General features: G+C 37.1%; 1 protein-coding gene across 1 annotated transcript in view; it reads right to left on the bottom strand.

Moving 5' to 3' along the window:
* Positions 1-26458, bottom strand: part of LOC145683959 (prolyl endopeptidase) — a 113549-nt gene that overhangs the window by 60839 nt on the left and 26252 nt on the right. The window contains exons 4-7 of the mRNA XM_081755677.1: positions 21237-21424; positions 16401-16483; positions 4851-4993; positions 405-567 (exon numbers count right to left, since the gene is read on the bottom strand). Of these exons, the coding sequence (XP_081611803.1) occupies positions 405-567; positions 4851-4993; positions 16401-16483; positions 21237-21424 (577 nt within the window). The remainder of the gene's footprint in view (positions 1-404; positions 568-4850; positions 4994-16400; positions 16484-21236; positions 21425-26458) is intronic.

The raw sequence follows: 26458 nt of genomic DNA on the forward strand, positions 1-26458 counted from the left end.
AACAATCAATCAATCAATGCATGTACTGTATGTTGGCTGTATTGATTGTATGAAATAATATATACACGTTTCATCTTACTTTCCGATAACCCCTCGTATAACACTAACAGTGGCCCGTCCTGCCACAAACATATTTTGCTCTGATATTGTCCTACTATGCGGAAAACGCTAAATTTGTATGTGAAAAAGAGCCATGACGTACCCTTCCCAAAAGCGATTGTTTTCGGTGGCATTTAGCCCACTGCAACACCTATACTGTGACGGAAGTTTAATTCGTGTCTGCATAGTTTCATTGATCTGAAGCCCATTGATAGAAGTCACTGTCTGCAAGTTGTTCTGGTGGAAATGGATCCGTCTCTTCAACTTAAATAACTTAAAAAAACATTAAAAACTCACTGACGTACATCATAATCAGCTTCAAATTTGTCCACAACTTTCACGAGTGGAAGTTTCCCAGAAATTCCATTCGGCAAGGCTTCCAAATCACAGAAGAAAACAAGATTATCTCTACAACCTTCCTGTGGTGTCACTATCAAGTATCGTCCGCAGTCGCTTACTTCTGCTCCTCTTTAAGAAGGAAAGAAAAAGTTGAGTAAATACATTAAAACTTAACTTTGCATTACATAAAGTAATTATGTGTATTGCTCTTACCAAACCCGAGCATACAATGTTACGTTCATACTTTATATGTTAATACGCAAAGATTCGCTAAACAACTTTACAACTTAATAAAGCGGAAATAATTTTCCTCACATTTTACAGTATTCTTCCTAACTGCTATTTTCCGACATGGAAAATAATTACATAATTTTGTAAAGTAGAGTCCCAATTATCTGCATTAATGTGGCGAAAAGGAAGGCCGGAACTCTATAATTATTCACATCCACACAAATACCATTAAAACACATTCTTATAACAAACCTCACTGTTATTCGTATATTCTAATATGTTCATCATGTACTGTCCTATCACATTTCAGAGTATTCTTCCTAATTGCAAATTTTCTGATACGAAAAATATTTATAAAATTTTATAAAGTTGACTCGCTATTATCTGCACTAACGTAGCGAAAACGCAAGTCGAATAGGCCGTAGTTCTATAATAATTCACTTCTCGATCCCATATACCATTAAAACACATTCTTTATACCAAACCTCGCTGTTATCCGCATTTTCTAATAGGCCAGTAGTTATTTAATGTTCGTTGCATACTGTTCCATGCGTTTTAAAAATCTATTACAGAAAGAGACAGTCCAAGAATTAAAACTGTGTACACATTATGAGATAATTTTAATACAATAAAAGGCAAAATGATGTATCCTATACATACATACAATTTTAAAATAAAATAGTAACGTAACTTGTAGGTGTAATTCCTAATTGACTAAAACTTGTTTCACTGTTCATTGGTAAAAGGTCAAAACTTACATTTTCCTTTAAAGAGTCAAAACTTACAATTTTTAGTTATTGAAAAAGCTCTTGATAGATGACTGCTCTTCCTTGGCAAAGCAGTTTCTATGAGGGCGTTACAAGTCGGAAAAAATTCGTCAAAAAATAATTCCTGGTTTTATTACGGATTTTTTTTTCTTTTTTTTAAAACTAGGCCGGATAGTTGCAAGCCTACTGTCGTTCCCAATATTCAAGTCACCAAATACATTTTATGATTTTTCACAACTTGAAATAATAATAAACATGTATTTGTTCAGTCTCGTTCCTCTCAAACCTAGTTCAGCTTCATGTAATTCATATCGAACTGCAACGTTTCATTATCTCTTGCAAAGCGGTTAGAAATCAGTCTGCATAGATTAAAAATTAAAAAAAAAGAAGAAGAAGAAGAAGAACAAGAAAAAATTTTAATGTCGCACAATATGGGCAGGAACTTTGTCGGAATCTATGCGTACAAGTATTCTTTTTTTAACAACTGAATTTGGCGCTTGACAGTAGCCATAAAGTCAAACATTGGCACTGTTGTCTGTTAAATTTTCTTTCATGTATTAATATTTCTTCTTATCAATAAAATCGCAATATTTTATTATTATTATTATTATTATTATTATTATTATTATTATTATTATTATTATTATTATTATTATTATTATTATTATTATTATTATCCCAAGTTAATTCAGTATTAGCTTTTGGTTTAACGATAGCATCGTTTATCTGTTATTCTTAATGTTTGGTCTCAAATTTTTTACGTCCTTAATATCATGTAAGTATTCATTTATATATTGTGGCGACATTCATTTAATGCAACGCTCAGATATTGTTTTATTTTGATCGCAAATTTCTTTTGGAATATCTAATGTAAGAATTGTGATATGAACACCTGGCACCAATGAAAATGAAATAAAACTGCATTGTTGAAAGTCATGTGACTTATATTTCAATGATTACAATAACAAACGAACAATTGAACAGGCAGTACGAGCAATTGCTGATTCCACGTGAGAAGTGTAGAGTCTTCTCGGTAACGAATACATGCGCCGATCGGTTTGGAAGGAGTTTTAATGCAGACGTATTCCCTCATAAAGCAAATCGGACTACAACTGTTACAACTGGGCCTCGAAATCCTGAAGATTGGCAAGAATTTAAGTTGTCCATGCTGGTCGCACAGATGTTCTAATAAGGTAGATCGGAAGATATCACTGGTCACAGGAGTAACTCAACATGGTGTCAATTCATAGAGGCAAGTTCCATGTGGATGAATGTCTTGTTCACAGATTTCCTGGGAGCTGTCCAAAAGATAACACATGCAAACATAGAATGTCATAAAGTATCGCTTTACTGTTAGAGTCTTCCGAATCACTATCACGTAATAAGTAACGTGTAATCCTCTACGTCTTTCTACACAACGATACCAAAACGAACCTGCTGTGTCACCTCTCCTCAGCGCCCTGTAACACATCACATAAATTAGTGATAATATAGATTCAAGATCAATCATTTATCACTGACCATGCTCGACGCCACTTCTTATAAGTGCATATCTACCACGTGTTACACATGAAACGCACCCGTCTCTGCTCTAGTATTAACGGCAGCCTATGTGAGAGAATGTGAACACCAGTACGACAGATGCCAGACGAAAAGAAAGCGTATAATATTCTGTTTCAGCAAATTTGATGTATAAACATGCCTGAACTTCAATGAGTGCAAATGTACACAAAAATGTGACAACACAGTATATCGCTGACAGGGCAATATTACTGAGAATTTACTCGTTATTTCCTTCCTTTCCTTTTACCTACAATGTAAGGGCCTGAATAATATCTTTCCATTTCTTGCTATCACGAAACAATTCGTCTTTTCTTTAGATTCCTCCCTCGACTTCATCAAAACACATCTACTCTTTCAATCCATTTGTGGTTTTCTTCTTGCTCTTCTTCCAATTGATCTAGCCTATGTCACCCGAAGAGGCATACTTTTTGTACACGTTCTCATAATATGTTCATACCATTACAATTGCCTCTGCATATAATTTTGTCTGCCGTGTCCTCTTTGGTTGCTGAATGAAATTTCTATCTTTCATTTTCTTTAGTTCTGATAAACCTCACATATATTTTTTTTTAAAAAAAAACAACAACTTATGCGTCTAAATATATTTTAATTATACTACACTGTTTCAGCTATCTCTGTTACCTTCGTCATTAGCTCAGGGAAACTTTTTTTTTAACTGTTATTAATGTAAATCCCTTGTGCTCGAACAATTCTTCTATTGAACAATCTACTACCGCGAACACTCTCCATTACAATTATTTTTATAACGGCATATCTATGTCTTTTGGTACGTCTACGTATTTTTCTTCACTTCCGAAAATTGTCAAATACCGTCTATTTCGTTTGAGTTTATAAACTTGCATTTCTCATATAGTTCAGAACGTCACAAAAGTGTGAAAATAATGTATTAGAAATCACTCGAAAAGAAATACAGGCAAAAACTTTGTTAACATACACAAAATTTATTGCAGACTATGCTGCTGGCAGAAACAGGTGCCGCAAAATCATTATTAAAACTGAAAATACTACTATCAATATCTATTCAAAGTTGGTGAAATCTGTTACCTCAAAAAAATATAGCAAAAATGTTCCCACTATTTAAAAAATCAATCTATAATCAATTACTGTTATAATATTTAACTTGTTTTTTTTTTTTTTTTTTTTTTCATTATCTGTACAATGATTTTCGAGAATTTTCGAACACCCTACGGATTCTCTGTGATTTAACAAAGTCCTCTGAATTAGTATCAACATTTACCAATTGGACCCCATTTCCACATACGAGGGTTATTTCCAGAAGTTTCCAGCCTGATACTGAAATATTGTGCGATTCGTAACAAGCTGTTCATGAAATATAACGCCATCTATGGTGGAAATAATGTATCAGTTTCAACTGTCTAGCTGCGCCATTTCGTTGGAGGCAACCATTTGGATCAGGGTTATGTGTTGAGCTTGCGTACTGCATAACAATGCTCCGATTCACACATCTGTTGTTCCAAGACTGAAATGAAAGACTGTGATTTCGACGAAATTCAGCACTCACCCTACAGTCCAGATGTAGCACTGTAGCCATGGCAACAATAGTGTGTGGATAAAGCATTTGTCATGCAGTATGTGAGTTCAACGCACAGCACACTGATTCAAATGACGCTGCTAGACTTTAAATTTATAAATTATTTATTCCATATATTGCATTATATGTCATGAACGGCTTATGTAAGTGGCATTATATTTCAGTGTCAGGCTGACAACTTTTAGAGATACCCTCGTATCTTTGCACAGTACCCACACTACTACAAAAACATTTTAAAAAATTGAAGAAAAATAAAAAAATAAAATTCAGGAACTTACATTCTCCAAAGAGGATTATCTGGAAACTCTACAACAAGAATATCCTCTGACTGAGGAGTGCCTACTCGGTGATAATACAATTTCTGATGCTGGTTGGCTACGGTCTCAGATCCGTCTGTTTTGCCATGTTGGTCTGGATATCTCTAACGAAGAAACAGAAGTCACGTTCTTTTATAACTAGCCCTAAAATATGTTAATGGTTATAAAATGTTAATTATATTTTACGTTTACAAAACTTCCAAAAATACCTCACGTACGATACTTCTGTGACACTTGGGTGTCACATTGAATATGTACGTACATATGTTTTTAGGATGTATATATGTGTACGTGAAGTTTTGCTTCTGAAGCCGAGACATCTATAAACAAAAATGCAAAATAAAATTTTATTTCGATTAACAACCCATTAAGTGTGGAGTTGGGAGAAAATTCGCTTGTGATAATGAGTTTTTTCGTAAAATTTGTTTATAAATAGAAACAGACATATAAAAAAATTGATTGGGATTTTTTTCTCCCTAAACCAAAAAAACAACTGTGAAGTCCGTTAACCAAATTGTGAAGAAATATTTATCTAGGCGTGTATATACTATAGATACGCCACCCTCACTCGGATAGTAGAACCAAATTCGATGCGTATATATAGCCATCCACATTTGAACAGTATGCTGCTAAGAGTGTATATTGTAATATCCTATGTGATGTCGTAAACAAGCAGTTCCACGCTTCAATGTTTACAAACAACACCACATGGTTCGGCAAGAGGATCTTCCACCAGAGGGACCTGTAATCACATGCAGACGACGGCTTCTGGCCCCTCCCACGGAGCAGAAGACGACATCGGAGCAGCAGCGCCACCGCCACCCAAAAGGACCCTATAAATTGGATGGACGAAGGCAACTCGACACCAGTTCTCTGGTGACCCTCCTCTAGTCTGCTACGGGACTCTTGGAGTAACCTAACCCCAGGCCTCTAGTCTGCTACGGGACTACGCCTATCCTATCTCCTGGCTTAGCCTGCTACGGGGCTCTGTCTGGGAATCCCAACCTCAGCCGCTTAGCCTGCTACGGGGCTCTGTTGGCAACTTAACCTGCCTCTGCTTGCTACGGAGCATTGGTTCCTTAACTCCACTCCTCTTAGCCTGCTACGGGGCTCTGTTGGAGATCCTGTCTGCGACTACTCGGTCAAAGACTACCTTTTACTCACCCTTTTAAATAGAGACCAAATTGTATAGTATTTGGTACAAATACTCATATTTTTATAATAAAACTGGTAGTGGGAGACGATTCCGGACACTCTTTTTATTAACTGCTCTACCTCTTCCTTATATGAGACGAAATTACACAAAGTTTTACATGGTAGAGGCTTGACCGACTCAGAATAAACTCTGAATACTCCCCTACCGGACAGTATTTTTATTAACCGGAAGTGGACTTTTTTTTTCTGTGGAAGGTATGTGAATTTTTTAAAGTGTTAGTGCTTTTAAGTGAACTGAATTTTGTTTATGCCTCAAACTAGAACTGGTAAAAACACTTTTCCAGAAAACATTTTTAACATGGAGCAAAATTCGCGCCCTTCTTTTAATATACCACACCTCACTAAGTATTCGGGACACGTTACGGAGGACCCCGATAGATTTTTTATGCTTTTTGACCATCTTGCATTATTGCATTCGTGGAATGAACAGAAAAAGAAAGAACTATTACCTATGTACTTACAAGATGTAGCACTTGATTTAGTCCTACAGTTAAAGGCCCAGAATCAGTTAGACGCGCTTAATTATGAACAATTAAAAGACAAATTAGTTGCACTGAGTAGACCAAGATTACCGGCATATCGAGCGGATTCGAAATTTTTCAAGTCCAACAAGGTGAAAACGAGCCAGTAGATGCTTATTTTCTCAGAAAATTAAGGGTCATTAGACAAGTTCTGCCTCAGGCCACCGAGGAGCAGAAAATAAATTATTTATCCTTAGGTTTAAAGAAAACTTTTTTGCAAAAGATAGCGTTAGAAACATTTACAACTGTTCACGCCTTACAAACGCATTTACACAACCTCGAGAAAGCAAATGACCTCATGAAGAAACGTGATTACGTGGAATTACAACAGGCATTCTATTCACTCTGCGATCAGAGTACACCAGTCAGCAGTTTACATTCATCAGCAGTCGCTGGCGCTTCCTTCCCTGTACATCATCAACAACTGACCTATCCAATATGTAACCCAACACCTAGTTGGAATCAATACCAGCAACCAGCTTCAGTTTTTCCTACACCTTCAGCACCACAGCTACAGGGTGCATCACAAAATCAGATAATTCCAAATCCTTCCCCCCAAGTTGCTAATCCGAATCCCCCTCCCGAACCCCCCGCGCCTAGCACATCTAGTAATTCCAGTGCAAACAATTCATTAGATTTCACTAAATTAGCAAATCAAATGGCTGAACTATCTCTTCTTGTAGCTCAAAATGCCATTAAGAACTCACAATTTAGAAGAGGTGGCCGTAACAATTATAGGTCGAAAAGTACAAATAACGGAAATCAAAATCGGCAGAGAAATGGAAATAAGAGCAATTCTAAAAATAATAATAAAGATAATAATAGTAATCCTAGGCCGGAAACTGTTACAGTATGCGGTACGTGCTATAAGAAAGGTCATTCTTCCAGTACATGTTATAAGAACAATCAGCAGGGAAACGCCTAGGGGGGCCCCAGGACATACCCTCTCAAGAACATGTTCTGAGGGCCGAGAACCAGGAAAAAAGTGAACAACAAAGATTGACAAATACATCACTTTATGCAGTAGCTCCGTTATCAGATAGAAGGGAGAACATTAAAATGTTAAACCAGGAACATAAATTATTAATTAATGTAACAATTAATAAAGAGAAGTATCCTGTAATCATAGACACTGGCAGTTCATTGAGTCTTTGGCCTAAAAATTGGCTTCCACCAAATACAAAATTGATTCCTTTTAGCACTAATCTACGAGGAATCGAGAATTCTGTCGTAAATTTACGCTATATAGCTTTGATTACATTCAGAATTGGCTCAACAACATTTTCTCATTATTTCAGAATTTTAGAGCATGGAGATTTTTTGCCTTTATTCGGTGAAGACATTCTAAATCGATTACAGACCAAAATTGACTTAAAGAATAACATGTTGTCAGTATACAAGAAACCACGGCCTCCGCAGTATCCAATTGAAATTGATACTCAGGAAAAATTATCTGCTAACGCTATGCATACAATAAAACAGCACAAGTCAGCTGATGTTTTTACAACACGAAAGGTTACCATACCAGCCAGGTCACATTTCTTTTTACCAATTAATATCAAGAATCGGCAAAAGAATAATAAATATTTTTTCATCTCTCCATTAGAAAATTTGCTGGACAAATACGGACTACAAACGTTGCCTACTAAAGTACCTAAGAATAATTTGACTTTATTGATATCAAATCCTACAAGTAGACCGGTAACGTTAGTAAAGAGCACCCCAATTGCGTATGTTGAAGAGAATGTTCAAGAAGTAGATTTACAGGGTGATTACCAAAAAGATGAACAAAATGACGAAACATTTTATAGAACGGAACAAGAAATTCAGAATAGGCTGGAAGAGACCAAGTCACTTTTTGATATTAAACTATTTGACATCAATCCAAGTTTAACGAGTCAGCAAAAGAAAGCTGTGCATGATCTACTTTTTAGATACAGGGATGTCTTTTCTTATACACCAACTGACATTGGCTACTTTCGTGGCTATGTACATAAAATAAGAATAGATAAAGGAGCCTCTTTTCATCAGAGATCACCTCCCATTCCATTGGCAGTAAGACCCCAAATTGACTTACAAATTAAACAACTTTTAGATGCCAATATTATTAAAGAAACTAGTGACAGTTCTTTTTCCTCGCCACTTCTCATAGTGAAGAAGCCAAATACTTCAGAGTTCCGCTTAGTTCTCAACCTCCAAGCTTGTAATACGTTCTCACACTACTTAAGTATACCATTTCAAAATACGGAGGATATTCTACACGTTTTAAGAGGAAAAAGCTCTATATCCACAATTGACATAAAAACCTCGTATTTCCAGCTATTATTGCATCCCAAAAGTCAAAAATACATGACTTTTGAGCTCAATCATACTAGGAAGGCATATAAGTTTCAACGTTGCGTAATGGGACACACTTCGTCCGCCGCTGCCCTAAGTATAGCTGTACGAATGCTTTTAGAGGGACTACCACCGCGCATAACAGCCTTTGCGGATGACCTCGTTATAGGAAGCAAAAATTGGAAACAACAATTGTCAGACTTGGAATTGCTCTTTAAAAGGTTAAGGAAACACGATTTTAGAGCAAACCCGAACAAGACCCATCTATTATACTCGGAATTAGAAGTTTTAGGATTCACAGTTAATGGAAAGGAGATTAAAATATCGCCTAAAATTTCCAATAAAATACGCAATTTTAAGAAACCAACCTCTAAACGTACCTTGAAGAGTTTCCTCGGACTATGCTCTTATTTGAGGGCACATATTAAAGATTTCACAGAAAAGGTGGAACCATTTCAAATTCTTTTAGACAAAAATTCAAAATTTAAATGGACAACACAGCATGATGATCTATTTGAAAAACTTAAAACGGATATTATACAAGCTCCATCTTTATTTCATTTTGATCCATCATTGGAAATCCGAGCATATTCAGATGCTTCGTCAACCTCCGCAGGCGGCATATTGGCTTGTTATGATACTAAAACCAATCAGGAACGTGTTGTTTCCTATTGTAGTCGACGTTTTACTAAAACTGAGAGAAAGGCCTCCACATGGCAAAAAGAACTATATGCACTCATATATGTTCTTCGAAAATTTCGTTATTTCTTACTGAATAGAAAATTTAAATTATTTATAGACGCTAAATGTTTGACTTCACTCACTACCCAACCGGACAAAGTCGGAAAATTTAGTCGTTATAAAATATTTTTGGCAGATTACAATTTTGAAATACAGCACATTAAAAGTCAACAGCATCCTGCAGACATTTTTAGCCGCTTAGAAGACAAACAAGATATACAAAAGGACGAGAATCAAGAAGTTGATAACTTCTCCGACACAGAAGACGCTAAAGTTTTTGCTTCACATTCTTTAGAGCACACTTTTCAAATCGACCAGTCCATTATGTTACCTAATTTAGCAGATGAACAAAGGAAGGACCCTTCATTTTCGGACATCATTACTGTATTGGAAAATAAAGAACCTAGCAAATTATCTACACTCTGTGCGGCGAAATATTTTTCTCTTAAAAATGGATTATTATATAGGACTCAGAAACACCCTCAATTAGGACTGCTGTATTTACTTTGCGTACCAAAATCTTTACTAGGCAAATGGTTCGAGGCTATTCATAACAACCCAATGGCACCACACTTTGGTTACACCAAGACATACCAGTCGGCGCTTAGGAAATACTATTTTCCTAACATGAAAGCTTACATAGCCAATAGAATAAAGACATGCAATCTTTGTCAAAAACTAAAGAAGTTACCAGCTAAACCAGCGGGCCAATTGCTGCATCACCCATCTAAACCCATTGCCACTGCTTGGCAGTACGATTCAATTGGGCGAGTGCCAGTCGGAGATGGAAAATTCAAACACATACAAGTTGCTATAGAAATGTCCACGCGATACTGTGTCACCAGAGTTGTAGACAACATCACAGCAGAAGAAATTGAACAATTTCTCATATATGACATTATTCTTAAGTACGGAGCTTTTTCATACCTGTATTTGGATAGACACCCTGTACATAACGCTAAGAGACTGCAAAACTTAGCAAAATTCTACAATTTTGAATTTAAATTTTGTCCAGCATATGACCACAAAAATCTGGGTGTAGTGGAAACATTCCACAGAATAATACAGAACGCTCTTAAATTTTTTGTACAGGAGAATCAAAATCAATGGCCAAAACTAATTCCATACATAACATTCGCAATTAATACATTTGTGCAGGCCGGAACTAAATATTCATCTTTTTTCCTCATGTATGGATACGAACCTAAGACCATCTCTGATATTGCATTAGCGTCAACTCCAACATTATGTGTCAACAAAGAACATTTGAATAAGATACGAGGAATCGTTCAGGATAATCTAATCGCAAGTTATAATAAACAGAAAAAATATTTTGACAGCAGACATCAACAAACTAATTTTGATAAGGGACAGAAAGTACTTGTATTCTTTCCCAATCGTCAAGTTGGGATACCAGAATCATTTTCATCCAAATATGTAGGACCTCTAGAAATTATCGAAAGAGTTAATCCTAATCTTTATAAGATCAAATTTCCAAATTCATATCGTCAAACAATACAGGAGATTTCAGTGGACCGGATCAAGCCATTTCATGAATACAGAGATCATATAGAACAAGAATAAATAACTTCATTTTATTTTCTACACGAGCGAAAAAAAAAATGCAGTACTCACCACTAAGAAGAAAGAAAATACAGAGACGCGAGTTCAGCAGATAAAACACTCTTCATAACGACACAAACATTCATTTCCTTTTTGTTTTATAAAAAGCTGATTCATTTATTTTACGGCTGAAGAAAAGAATGCTGACATCTCCATTTTTGCATTTAAAAGGCAACTGACCTTCACAGGGACAATCAACTTATAATCATACAACTTATTTATTCTTTGAGCTAAATAGTGCCACCAACATAGAATATAAATATTCTACAGGACGTTCCAAAAGTTATGACCACTTCTACATTATACAGGATGATCAGGAATTCAGGACCATCATTATTATCGTCATTGACATTTAAAATTGGATAAGATGCCGCAACTACACCTTTCCACTGCATTCCCGTGGACTATAATTGCTATAGCCATTCTTATTTTCATATTATTGATTGGTCTTGGCATATTCTTATATTTTATTTATAAACGCATTATTAATAACAATGCCTCATAGACATTTTACATTGTACAGGATCGCCACTAATTATCAATTGTAATAAATTTTTTCTCTCTCTCCTTCCAGTATGGAGCATCTCTATATAACAGTATTAATTGCAACTTTTTTAGTACTCCTAAGTCTTATTATTTTATACATATTATATCGTCGTCTTCGCTCGTTACCAAACAAATCTAGAACGAACCGCATAGAAATTTCATCTCCTATTCCCTTGGAAACATTTAATACCAATAATACAACTAAGGAGCAACAGCTAACACAGACTCCAACCCCACTTACTATAAGTGAATTAGTATATATTTATTGACGCCAAGCCAAAAACAACCCTACCTCGAGGGAAATGAAGTGACATATTAAAATGCGCCGATCCTGCCTGTGATTAGGGACTAACTGTTTAGTGCTTTCTTCCGCTACCTTATTACTGCTCCGAAAAGTGATTTTTTTGTGTGTTGCAAGTGTTATTAATGTTTTAGTGCTTTTTTTTGTGTGTGATACCTCAGTGTTGCCAACCCTCATATAAAGAAAAATAACCCTTCGGCTTATTTTTAAACAAGCCAGGGGGGTGTAATATCCTATGTGATGTCGTAAACAAGCAGTTCCACGCTTCAATGTTTACAAACAACACCACATGGTTCGGCAAGAGGATCTTCCACCAGAGGGACCTGTAATCACATGCAGACGACGGCTTCTGGCCCCTCCCACGGAGCAGAAGACGACATCGGAGCAGCAGCGCCACCGCCACCCAAAAGGACCCTATAAATTGGATGGACGAAGGCAACTCGACACCAGTTCTCTGGTGACCCTCCTCTAGTCTGCTACGGGACTCTTGGAGTAACCTAACCCCAGGCCTCTAGTCTGCTACGGGACTACGCCTATCCTATCTCCTGGCTTAGCCTGCTACGGGGCTCTGTCTGGGAATCCCAACCTCAGCCGCTTAGCCTGCTACGGGGCTCTGTTGGCAACTTAACCTGCCTCTGCTTGCTACGGAGCATTGGTTCCTTAACTCCACTCCTCTTAGCCTGCTACGGGGCTCTGTTGGAGATCCTGTCTGCGACTACTCGGTCAAAGACTACCTTTTACTCACCCTTTTAAATAGAGACCAAATTGTATAGTATTTGGTACAAATACTCATATTTTTATAATAAAACTGGTAGTGGGAGACGATTCCGGACACTCTTTTTATTAACTGCTCTACCTCTTCCTTATATGAGACGAAATTACACAAAGTTTTACAATATAAACGACCTTAATACTAGAAGGATGAATTCCATATGATAATATATTTTATTTATTTTTATGTTATAAAGCACCTTTAAATATTATTACCACTGTTTACTGCATCCTTTAACACGCATTAAATATATAGAAATATCCGTATTATTTATATATACAGACATAGGCAAGGTACGAAACATTTTCTTGTACCACAATAACACAAATTCAACATCTTTTGGACTTAAATTACAGTTACTAATAAAAAAACAGACTTACCTTTCTGTAGGCTACCTCACAAGAGTTAACACCAATTAAAGGCAACGTAAGTGGAAATTTTACAAAGGATCCGTATGTTTTTTTATGTCCATGTATATATCTTGTAATTTGAGCACTGAAATACCAACAACCCATTGTTCCGGATGGATCAAAATCCGCTAATGATGGGTTACCCTTGTTAAGGCTGAAGATAAATTAGAAAGTTTGAACTTGCATAGCTTAGAAGAATGTTTGGGATGGTAATCCTGTTGGAGTATAAAGTTACTGCCCTAAATCCGCATTTATGATGGAATTCCATACCTCACTTATTCCATGAATTCGAACTAAATTATCAACTCGGTAGTATATGAAGCATTCCCAAATAGTGACGTTATCTTCTCAGTGCCTTGTACGTATTACACGGTCGGGATGAAAGCGCTCTTCGGAACGACGACACCCGAACTTCTAGCATTGGAAGGCGAAAGCTTGGAATTTATATTCCTCAGTATAGAGTCCCCTCTTCCATTGTTCACTGTTCCAGGTTTCTTTAAGAGTATCTTTTTTGTAATGTTTCCTGCTTGAAGAAGTGGTTTCTTTATCGAATTCTACCTCTAAAACCACAGATTAGAAGACGCTGGGCCACCGTCCTATTTGATATCAATTGGAAATGCTCTTTCATAGTTCTATCGGTTTTTCCGGAGCAGTCAACGTGTAATCCGTTTGTTTGTTCTTCCAATGGATGTCCTTCCGAGAAGTTATTATTTTTGGACGATCAGTGCGTTTCCGTGTAATATTTACACAGCTTTATAACTACCTTTCAGGAGTTCGACGCACTGCTCCGCCCGACCTCTGAGCGATTTTTGGCCAAGAATATCTCATTTCTTTCAAAATAACCACTTGAACACGTGTTTCGACTCTTAGTTAACAGTTTCTCTTCCGCATTTTATAGTATTTGCATGTTTCTCACAGTGTTCAACTGGTTCACGCAAATGGAAACACTACGATCGCATATCACAGATTTGTGTCCAAATTTGCACATACTATGATACGATTGTAGTGTATACACAACTGTTCGTTGAAGTGAAGAGACAACTACTGACAAGTGTTCATATATATATATATATATATATATATATATATACACTCCAGTAGGTCCCGCTGAAACGATGCATCACCAAACAAAGCATGACGTTAGTTGTCTGTTCATTAGTTATCTGTTTATTGCCAAGCAGCTTTCCTCAATAAATTTGTCTCGATATCAATAAGACTGTGAATTTTCGTATCCTTATATGAACAACATTGTCTATTTTTAAAAATGAGACCAATAAACATAGTTTTATATGGACATAGTATTTTTATTTGGAAAATTCTAAAATTAATAGTATACTCACACTTTTGATAATGACTATATATAAATATAAATATATTTTAGGTGTTCCTATAAATAGTTTACAAGGTAATTCTACACTGCATAAGTTCCAATAAATATCCCCTCGGCATCACTTCATTTTGGAGATATAGGCTGCCGAAAGCAAAGGAAACTGAACTTTATAGTCTGTCGGCAAGGACTTTAAAACTTAAGACGCAAAAGATTACCACAAAGTTTGTTAGGAAAGGTAAATTTGATTGGTGACATACGGAGTAGCATTCCAGCAAGTAACAAAAACTCGTTGGCAGGATATCGATATCCTAAACAAAATCAAGGTGATGAGAGATCTTTTGCATGTTGTGCGTAATTCCGTAACTAAAGTAGTGAATGAGTGTACCACATGAAATGAAAGTAAATAAAGTCTTTTAATTTAACACCCCACACGTTTCGTCTTATGGGCTAAAGGGGACAGTTGGTTAATGAAATTCAATGATTATGAAGTACTTGGTGGAATGAGAATGTATACGCGGAAACAAAAATATTACTCTAAATAAAACACGATGTTGTTCATCACAAACTCACCTGGCTTGGGGTCGAACTTAGAATTCCTTTCACTAGAGATGGGAGCTCTAATACTGAGCCAGAATGACCCTCTGTAGCGAACAGAAGAACGCTGAAACGCGTGTAAAATAATTACATATGCAAACTAACAAAAAGAGGTACGTAACAAAATGCAGGAAACGACTGTGTTAAGGAGGTAGATATCATTAGTGGCATGGAACATACACATTCAAGGCGAATAGTGGCAAGACAGCAATACAACAGAAGCGCAGCGGTACGCGGCCCACAAAGGAATATAGCACGAATGATACAGAACATCAAATCAGACGTGTAGAATATTTCTCTTCCGCCGAAATGAACCGATTCCAGCGCATGCATTATATATATATATATATATATATATATATAGAGAGAGAGAGAGAGAGAGAGAGAGAGCTAGCTAGCTTTCAAAATTGAATGTTTTTTCATCAGTATGTAAAAGTGACGAAAATATAGAAAAACAAATAGTAGACAAAAACGTAGCATACACAATCAGCCATATTGAATAGTGCGATAGAATACTATAACGGAAGAAAATGCGACCTAATACATACAATTAGTCGAAAAAGTACTGTAACATATTACGTTACACAATACTAGTTTCTGTTTGTCAGTTTAATAAGTAAAGAAATGGATGCATTTCATTTCAGTATCAAGAGTGGGGAAAGCCACTACAGAAAGCGGGCATAAATTGACTTCAAAAACACTGTAAAAATCGTAACTGTCACGTGAAACAATGGTCAATATGGAGAAGCTAGTATGGTGGTAAAAGCCTGGATGAAAGAAGTATAAAGCAGTAGGAAGTGTGTACAGAACAATTCACAGAACATGTTGAAAAATTCACTTGAAACAATTAGAACTGAATAGTTGTCATAAAGAAAATACAGGTATTGGACACATGTAAATTGAAGAAACTTTCCGCACAGCTCAGAATAGAAAGAAAAACAAAGAGAAGAAGTAGTATACTAGGGTGACCCGTATATTAGTATATCACCTGCTCAGATAAAGAGTGGGAAAATTAATATAATAATAATAATAATAATAATAATAATAATAATAATAATAAGTGTCATAAACCTTTTACTTAGCGATACCTATTACTGGAACATGTATTAAGAAATACTTACCCCATAAAATATGCCTTTGTTATCATGTGTCCACGACATGGGCGAAAATTTCACCTTTTCCAGCACCTCTGGATAGTCTTTACCTGTAGAAACAGAAATATTACATAATTAGTTTTTTAATACAGATTGTCCACAAATTCCTCTCCCTGAACTTTAAACTGTTGTAGCCTGGTGGTGAAATGAGAATTGAATGCAACATTCGTAAAGAAAGTGTGACCCTTTAACATATTTTTACGGATACATTAAAGTACGTCACACATTGAGGTTACGGGTGAAGATCGCCTAAAATGCTAAAATAATCATAAATCGCCGCATGATAGTTTTAATATCATTTCTTACGAAAATTTCCTTCTTAATTTTATGCTCAGTGCATGCAAAAAATTCGAAATATGCTAATATGTTATGTTTACAATGTGTGGGTTTTAGTTTAATAACATTCTACGACCCAATCTGATAAACTAGACTGCCGAAAAGTTCTTGCCTGCTAGCAAATTCTAAGTATTGAACTGTTGTACATGATGTATGGTCTGTACAATGAGAAAGTTTGTTTATTTGTTAAGTAAAGTTATACGTGGAAATATGGAGAAGATAGTTCTGGAATAATTTTACATTCTAATAAGTAATTCCGAGGTATCACGAAAATATGCGAAGATAATGTTTTTGGACTTAGGATGTGTGCTACCAACTCTAAATCTGTTCGAGGAAGTCAGATCATGATAATGCCATAGGAGAATGCGCAGACGAAACACACGGAATCATTTACGTCAGTGGAATTAATTATACGTAGAACGGATCCATGCAGGTTTTAACTTTGATCTTAATTTTAAATCCTTTTCCCTTCGTTATATCTTCAAAAATCCGATGATCAACTTTTGTAGAAATATACGAGTGGTAAATGGAAAGATAATTCTATCTAGATACAAAACACAATGTTTATTGAAAAAAAAAAAAAAAAAAAATCTGTTACATATCTGAAGCTTCTTTCACTTCTCCACATAAATCACCTCCTACATTTAAACATTTGCTGTATCTGATCATGAGCTTCAGAATTCCCATGTTATACTCTTCCGTCACCAGTTCATTTAGCCAAGTGGTCTCTGTCTTCTCCAACTCATAATCATTTCCAGAATGTTTACCGCCCCAGAAACTCTTTCAGCTTAGGGATAAGGTCCGGCGAATCACGATTTACATTGATTGCAGTGCCTTTTGGCATTAAATCCACCAAAAAAACACCTTTACGATGCCAAAAAATGGTTGCCATGACGTTCGTGTTGAGAGTGTCTGAATTTTCTCGGTTTTTTGGGTGATGAGGGATAATGCCACTCAAGTGATTAGCACTTGCTCTCTGGAGTGATGTGAGACACGTAGGTCTCATCATCACCAACACAATCCGATCAAGAAAGGCTTCTCCATTTGTGCATCATCTGGATTAATGAACTGGGCGGCAGAAGAATATAACATGGAAATTCTGAAGCTCGTGAACAGATAACGACAAATGTTTAAATTAAAGTGATGATTATGTACAAAAGTGAAGGAAGCTTCATGTACAAGGTCTGTATGATAAGTAATGAGACTCGCCGCGCCGCGGCGCGCGTGTCGCTGGAGCGGGTTTGTCGGTGATGGAGGATGTAGGGGGGGGTCCGAGCAAAGCAACGCACCGCGCGTCAGTTGGCTCCGAGCCTTAGTGGAGCGCGGACAAGCCTTGGACAAAGCCCTTGTGAACATTCTTGTCACGGCGGAAAATCAACAAACATGGAGGGTTCCATCGAACAGCGTTATGCGATCAAATTTTGCGTTCGCCTGGGGAAAACGGCTACTCAGACGCTTTCTCTCATCACGGAGGCCTACAAAGAGGAAGCTCTATCCAAAGCCCAGGTGTTTCGTTGGCACAGTGCGTTCCGGAACGGCCGGGAAAGCGTTGAGGATCTGGAGAGGGCTGGACGCCCGACAACAGTGACTACGGACGAAACTGTGGCAAAAGTGAGGGATCTCCTGAACTCAGACCGTCGATTATCGTTGAGATTGATTGCTGATGAACTCGATATGAACCACACAACAGTGCACAAGATTGTGACGGAACAATTGGGAATGAGAAAAATCTGTGCGAAACTGGTGCCGCGAGTGTTGACTGACGAACAAAAGCAACGACGTGTTGATTGTTGTCAGGAACTGTTGAACCTCATGAACAGTGACCCTAACTTTGAAGATGACGTCATAACAGGTGACGAGTCGTGGGTGTTCCAGTACGACCCTGAAACGAAACGTCAAAGCGCGGAGTGGCACACTCCTGCGTCCCCGCGCCCCAAGAAGGCCAGAATGTCGAAGTCAAAGGTGAAAACAATGTTGATTGTTTTTTTTGACAATGTGGGGGTGGTCCACAAGGAGTTTGTACCCCAAGGACAAGCCGTCAACGCCGCCTTCTACAAACAAGTCCTTGAGAGACTGCACAGGAGCGTCAAGCGGAAAAGACCGGCGATCGCTAGCCGGTGGAAGTTGCATCACGACAATGCCCCTGCCCACACCGCCTTCTTAGTGACCTCCTTTTTGACCCGGATTGGGGTGGAAGTCCTTCCACAACCACCCTACAGCCCAGATGTGAGCCCGGCCGACTTCTTCCTCTTCCCGAAGCTGAAGCCACGCTTGAAAGGAACCCGTTTTGCAGACGTCACAGCCATCCAAGCAGCCGTGACCACATTTCTAAAGGACATGCCGGCTGCTGACTTCCAGGGGGCGTTTGCAGCGTGGAAACATCGATTGCAGAAGTGCATCGACGCAAGAGGAGAGTACTTCGAAAGCTTTTAAGTCCCTGTACAGATCAGATCAATAAAACAATGTTTCCAGACCTGGTCTCATTACTTATCATACAAACCCTGTATGTAACAGAATTATTTTTTCAATTCACTTTTCATTTTGTATAACAAACAGTCTTTTATTTTCTGGATGATTCTCGTATAAATAAAAGGAATGTAACGGCTCACTCCTTCCAGATCGCTGCACCGATTTTGGTGAATTTTGATATATAAGGAGACTCTGGCCTAACTTAGAATTTAGCACATTTTCGGCAACAGGGAAGAGATGACGTAAAAGTAATGGAAAACGATCGATATTAGTTTTCGGGGTCGGCGTGATAAACAATGACAATCTCAATGTCGTTTAAGTCCAAATTATTCCCCCATTGGTATGCAGGTGGGAAGGAGGGTGACGTGTAAAAGTAATTAAAACAACACATATTAATGTTCACTCCATAGTTATCAGGATCACTGAGATGGATTATGATACTCCCGCTGACGTTTAAATCTAAATTCATCCCGAATGCGTATCATAAAAAAAAAAAAAAAAAAAAAAAAAGCGGAAGGTGTGTTCTAATCCTTTTCATAAACCTATTTTCCCTGTGCAAAGAATGGGCATTCCAGCCAGTACTTGAATAAATCTGGAAAATAAGATACTCAGAATATATATATATATATATAATATAATTAATTTTGACAAGTCCCAGCTTCGATGGATATACACATTAAAAAAAATACCAGTTCTAGTACAAATTTAGAGTTTCGTTATTTCAATTATAAGAGGATAGCTGTTATAAGTTATCTTATGCAGCCATATCAAAACATTTACGACTTCTTTCACGACATACCAAGTATGATCAAAAAATATGGTAAATAATTGTATTAGAAACGAAGTAACAAGCTTACATGGAATTTGATTTAATCTCCTTCAAAGTACTATCCTTGACTAGTATTACACTTATCCCAACGTTGAATCCATGGCTGGAGGCATTTTTGGAAGGCTTCTTTTGGAAGGGCGTTCAGCTGCTCTGTTGTGGCCCTCTCAACGCCACGAATGATGTCAAAACGTGTGTCCTGTAAGCACGGTCTTAATTTTTGGGAAGAGCTAGAAGTCGCATGGTGCTATATATGGAGAGCACAGCCAATGTGGACCCAGACAGGAATATTTTTTTCGACCAAAAACACGCGGATCAAAAGCAAGGTGTGGCACGGCGCATTTTCGTTGTGAAAAAGGAAGCCATTTGCCCATTTCATCGGTGGTTAAAATGCTTTTCACGGACTCATACGAGATGTTTAGTTCTTCGGAAAGCTCTTGAATAGTTATTCGCCTGATTGAACAAAACATTTGTGGCCCGTTTTGCACGATTTCATCTATTTTTAACGTCGAAGGACGTCTCGATTGTGCCAGTTTTTAACAGACTCCTTGCCGCTTTTGAATCACTCATACCACTTGTGAACAGTCTTCAACACCACAGCTTCATGGCCATACACTGATATTGACATTTCGTGAGCTTCTTTCGCACTTTTTTTGTAGCTTAGAAAAAACTTAATGTTGGCGCGCGACAGACGCTCTTAACGTGTCCTCACTCTTCTGTCTCTGGAAGCCAACTAACATACCACAACTCATTCAAACTCGACACTGACCGTATTAAAGTTTTAGGCTACCGGTCTTACTAGTTGAAATGGATACAATATCGATAGATGGCACTGTGCAATTCCATCCACCGTACTTTCTGATCACACTTTGTATGTCTACCATAAATAATACAGTATCAATAATTACGTAAGTGGAGACGTTTCACGGTTAAGATGATGAATAATCAATGCATTGAACGGTGAACTGGAAAACGAATGGCAGGAAACGGGAGAGCAGCAAGAATAAACCTATATATACGATATTATCCATTACAAACTCGTATGGACTAACACGGCTATTTCATATCAGAAGTCAGAGCTGTTAACACTAAACTATCATGGAAAAATCCCGCATTCCATACGAAAAATACATTCAAATTAAGTGTCATTACACTAGTACTCAAGAACGTACCTGTGGCAACATCCTTGAAGTGTATAGTTATCCAATCAGAGCCGCTCTTACTAAGACCGTACGCAAATGTTTCGCCGTCTTCAGAGAAGCAAGATCGTGTAAGAGCTACTGTCCCATCGTCTGATAAAAGATTCGGATCCAAAAACACACGTGCTTCTGAGTTTAGAGAATCTTGGACATAAAGAACACTGAAAGAAAAACAAATATTTAGGTATTATTTTCTGATTACGTAAACGGAATTAAACTCACCCATTACATTAATCTTCGCTTAACAAAGATTCTAAACAACTTAGCTTAATATACGTTCGCCACAACAGAAGACAATTGTTTATTTTTAACTTGTATATAGATGATCTTATTGATTTACTTCTTGTCATGTCTACATGAAAGGCACATGTAGATAATTGATTTTTGTCCGATGTGTAAGACCTTATTTGCTTAGTGTACTTTTGTCTATCCACCATGAAAGACATACTAGTTTATTTCAAGGTTTGCCCAAGTGGGCCCAGCCCGAAATTTCGGGTTCGACCCACCTAAAAAAAACCCACCAGGGTTTTTGACCTTTCTGTTAGTATATTATTGGTACAACTAAGGTGATTACATTGAAAGTTATTTTTATCAGATTTTGAACTTTCTTTGGGCGAATTACATGCTTTCATGTTAAGGTAGTCAACAACATTCAACATAAGACCTTTATAAAGTTCTGAATGCACTGAATGAATGAATTTAAAAACTCAGCTTGAGATAATTATAGAACAAATTAATGTGTGGATTATGCTTATAGCCTATTTGAAGTAAAATAAGCAATTTTGTATTTTAGAAAATACTTTCCGTGAATAGTCTGCTCCCTGAGTCGGCGCCACCGAGGGACGTTACCCCTCATACGTTGACAGGTTTAAGATTACAGGTACTGGTACTAACAGTAAATATGTAAATACATTAGTAAAACTATTACTATTATTTCTTACCTTTCACGGTAACAAAAGTATTCAGTAAAATTTGGTTTTCCAACAACAGTTCAGTTCAGTGATTTGTTGCTACCCTTCAAATAAGCATTCTGTAGAATCAACACCAGCAATAGCGTAAAAATTCTTGTCAAAATTAAGAAGCTTAATGCTCGGAGCTTCCAAGACTACGTAACGCTTACTATTTTAAGTGCTGAATTCAAACTTCAGTATTAATGGAAATTTTCGATTTACAGTAAAGCAAGCTGCATTTCCAAGGAAAACCCGTCGTGAAATAAGTGTTCGGGAAATTCCCGCAATTGAACCCACAAGGCATCGGAAGTGAATACTTCAACAATAAAACCATTTATTTTACGTTGAAAAATATTTATTTCATATATAAGACATTTTGATGAATTATGTCTTAAATCAATATAGCTATTTGATATTCATATTTGGCGAACATCACAGGCTCCTGGGATGACTCGATCTACATTTGTTTGTTTGTGTGCCTGTACCACACAATGTTCAACTTTTGGTCTTTTAAATTTCAGGATACAAGCTGGAGACATTCTAAATTTTCTGTACAGATTTTTTTCGGCATACCAACGTAAAATTACAAAATAGCGCCCTTTCTTTCATTTTTTTCTCAAAATAGCGGATATCCATGCTAGAAAGGGCAGTTTTCGGTCTTTCAAGTTAAAATTTTCAAAGTAGAAGCACGAGAGATTAAATTAGTTGTATATATTTTGGCGGTATAAAATTTTAAAATGGCGGCCATTATTCAATATAGAGGGTACCCATGCTACAGGGTGCAATTTTCGGACTTTTTAAGTTGAAATTTTGAGGGTAGAAGCGCGAGACATTCTAAATTTGCTGTATAGATTTTTTCGGCTATCCAATATAAAATTTCAAAATGGCGGCAACAGTGAACAGAAAATTGTTGCAAGTTGTGACAATGACAATCTTGAAATGTAAATCATATTTTAACATTTTTACCCCAAAGACATTGAAATATTTCGAAAATACCCAATTAAACCCGAAAAAAACAATTAAACCGAAAATACCCGAAAAAACCAACATGGGCCCAGGTGGGCTGGGTTTTTTTCAAATCCTGGTTTATTTACTAATGGACGCTGTAAGATACATATCATATAAATAAAAATGGTAAGTTCACGCCTGTATACTACGAAAAAGTATTTGTGTATGATGTTCGTTCTCTCTAGAACTTCCTTGACCACTAATTCTCTTTGAACTATTTGATTCCCTACAAATTATCTTTGAGAATTGTTTCGCTGCAAAATTTAACAGAATCATCTGAAGAAAGAAAAAAAAAGTAAACTTGAGTATTACTTGTTACTATCCATACTTATTCACTTTTGGAAATTTTGTTTCTACAGTGGAAATTTCAATTGAGAATGTCACTCTTCTTATTCTTATGCGCAAGTACTCCTATAAAATGATTTTTAAAAAATGAAAAAAATATACCCGTTCCTTTTAATGATTTCCTCTGCATTTTATTTAATGATATATATAAATAATAAATATAAGCCTTTTCCACTGAACTTATCCACAGCAGTAAAAGCACTTCTTTTTCATAGATTTTAACTTTCAGTGGATATATTCGTATTTTTGTGCCATGAGGAAAATAACGATAATTTACCTGGAACACTACTGTTAGTCAGGAAAATAGTCACCATCGGACTCCACCACAACATACTGCCATCTGTCAATCAGTTGTTGAATCCCCCACTGAAATAAGTCATCGGTTTTGGTGCAAAGAACTGTGTCACTGTTCATCGTAAGTCAACCTCCCTCGCAGTGTTTCCCCGGAAAAATTGTTTAGTAGGTTGTGAAAAAGACAGTAGTCTGTTGGTGTATGATCTGGTGAAAATGTCTCTGTGGGGGATTTTCTCTTAGCCACACTCCTATACTTTAACAAAGGTTTTTCTTGCCATACGTGGGCGCGCGTTATAACCGTGAATGAGCACATCCTTGCGATGAACCAGAGCAGGACGTTTCTCCAACAATCAGTCCATAGGCATTCGACATGCCAACAGTAGACCCTGTATTACGTGGCAAGCAGGCCCATATTTAGGTAAGTGCTATTCTGTGCTCGAGCACAGGGCGGCAAAATTTTGGATTTTTTTAAGATTTACAATAAAGTAATATTTAAAACTAGCAACTCGCAGAATCCCGCGTAAGCGCGAGAAAATATGGCAATGTATTTAATTCGCTCTTAATTACCGTAGTTACTAATTAGCAGCTTATCTGATTATTTTTAACAATTCATCTTCTCCCACCCTTACCCGAAGGGGTGAGGATGAACTTGAACATCATGAAAACTGATACCGTTAAGCTCAACGATCTCCAAAAGCTATGAGTTCAACACTAATATTTGTCGTTGTCAATTACTTTTAAAATCTTGCCCCCTTCCTGAAGAGTGGAGTATGACCTTGAAGTTCAATTGGATTAAAACCGTCACTATTCATCTCAACGATCCCAAAAACTATGCACTCAACTCTAATATTGGTCGTTTTCAACTATTTTTAAAATGCCCCCATGTTATTGTTATGGGGACTTTGCACCCCCATACCTCAGCTCGGTGACCTAGATACCTGAAACAGTTCATTTGGATCATTTATCTGAAACCTTTAAAACACATTAAAATTTCATGTTTCTATCTATTATGGTTCTCGAGTTGAAAATCGCTACAGACAGACAGCTTATTGTATTATTAAAATAGATCCTATTAAACATTATTGATAGTGAATACTGTAACAATTGTTTTTCTTAACAGTTATCAGCAATAATTATTGGTGTCTCACAGTGACGTCCACCATAGTCCCTACTTTGGGCAGAACACCACATCATAATCATCATTGAGAGACTTAAGCCATTTAAATTAAGTTATAACTTTTGTAATCGTAATACCTAAAGTGCTACTCAACACGAGCGGGTATGTTTGCAAAATCACGGCTTGTTTCCTTGTTTGAGACATAAGTTTGTGTGTGTGTGTGTGTCGGGAGGGGGGGGGGATTATTTAGAGCACAAGGGCGCACAATATGTAAATACCGGCCTGGTAGCAAGAGCTCAAAATGATTTATCCTACGGATATTCCACCAAACACTCAATGTCACTTTGCAGAGCTACAGGTCATATTCTGCCACAGTTCTTGCGGTCTCCCCTTTCCCCCTTTAGACACCTATTCACGTTAGCATGTAATGTTAAGATAGAGAATCCATTTTTCATCTCTGTCACCATTTTTTTCAGAAATGTCTGATATATCCACTCCTTGCTGCTTTTGTAGAGGTTTTAATTCATGGCGGTATTTATTTACCACGTTTCGACACGTACCCAAGATTCTACAGATGACGATGAACGGTCGAATGAGACATGGAATTCGCTGGCCAGTTCTTTAACAATTTACATTGGATTTGCTTCCACTGCTGCTCGCAGGGCATCGTTGTCTAGCTGCATAGCTATGCTTCCAGACCGAAACCTCTGGAACTTCCTCGGGCACCTCCGTACATACACAGCAATCTTACCATATAGCATTAATGTCGTGCCGCTGTCGTGTCGCTGCGCTGGCCGAATAACCCTGGTAAAATTCATGTAGCACAACATACTGTATGTGGTCCTCCGACACTGTAATTCCAAAACGTGGAGTAGACAGTTCGCCTTCTAGATACTGTTGCACAATGAAGTGTCCTATATGACATAGCTATGACACGTGCCGTCTACTCTACTATTTGTTCGTCAGGTGGTATCAGTGCAGCAGTCATGGAAAAAACGACATTACTTATGGGATGAGTTGCTATTAAAAATAAGCTACTTGTATCTGTACACACGTAACTTGTATTTTCAGTTCAGCTTTCGTGACGCTAATTATGCCATCAGAAAAATCTAAGAGTTTTATTTCAATATAAAATTCATAGGAAGTCGTTTAAAGTGACGGCCACAATATTTCATGTTTCATCATCCTTTCAGAAGTACTTGCAGAACAAAACAATGGAATTCTCGACTGAAATTTCCACAGTAGGAACAAAATTTCTAGAAGTGAATGAGCGCATGTACAACAAGTGATACTCAAGTTTACTGTTTTCTCGAATGATTCTGTTTCCTTTAAATTTTCCAAGCAAACAACTTTCGAAGATGATTATATAAGAAATCAAGTAGCACAAAAAGAACTGGTACTGAAAAACAGTTCCCGAGAAAACTGACATCATACACAAAAGCAATTTTCACAAGATTTCATTTTTGTGTTATCTACCATGG

The sequence above is a fragment of the Thermobia domestica genome, chromosome 4, assembly GCF_964235325.1.
Source record: "Thermobia domestica chromosome 4, izTheDome1.hap1.1, whole genome shotgun sequence".
NCBI lineage: Eukaryota > Metazoa > Arthropoda > Insecta > Zygentoma > Lepismatidae > Thermobia > Thermobia domestica.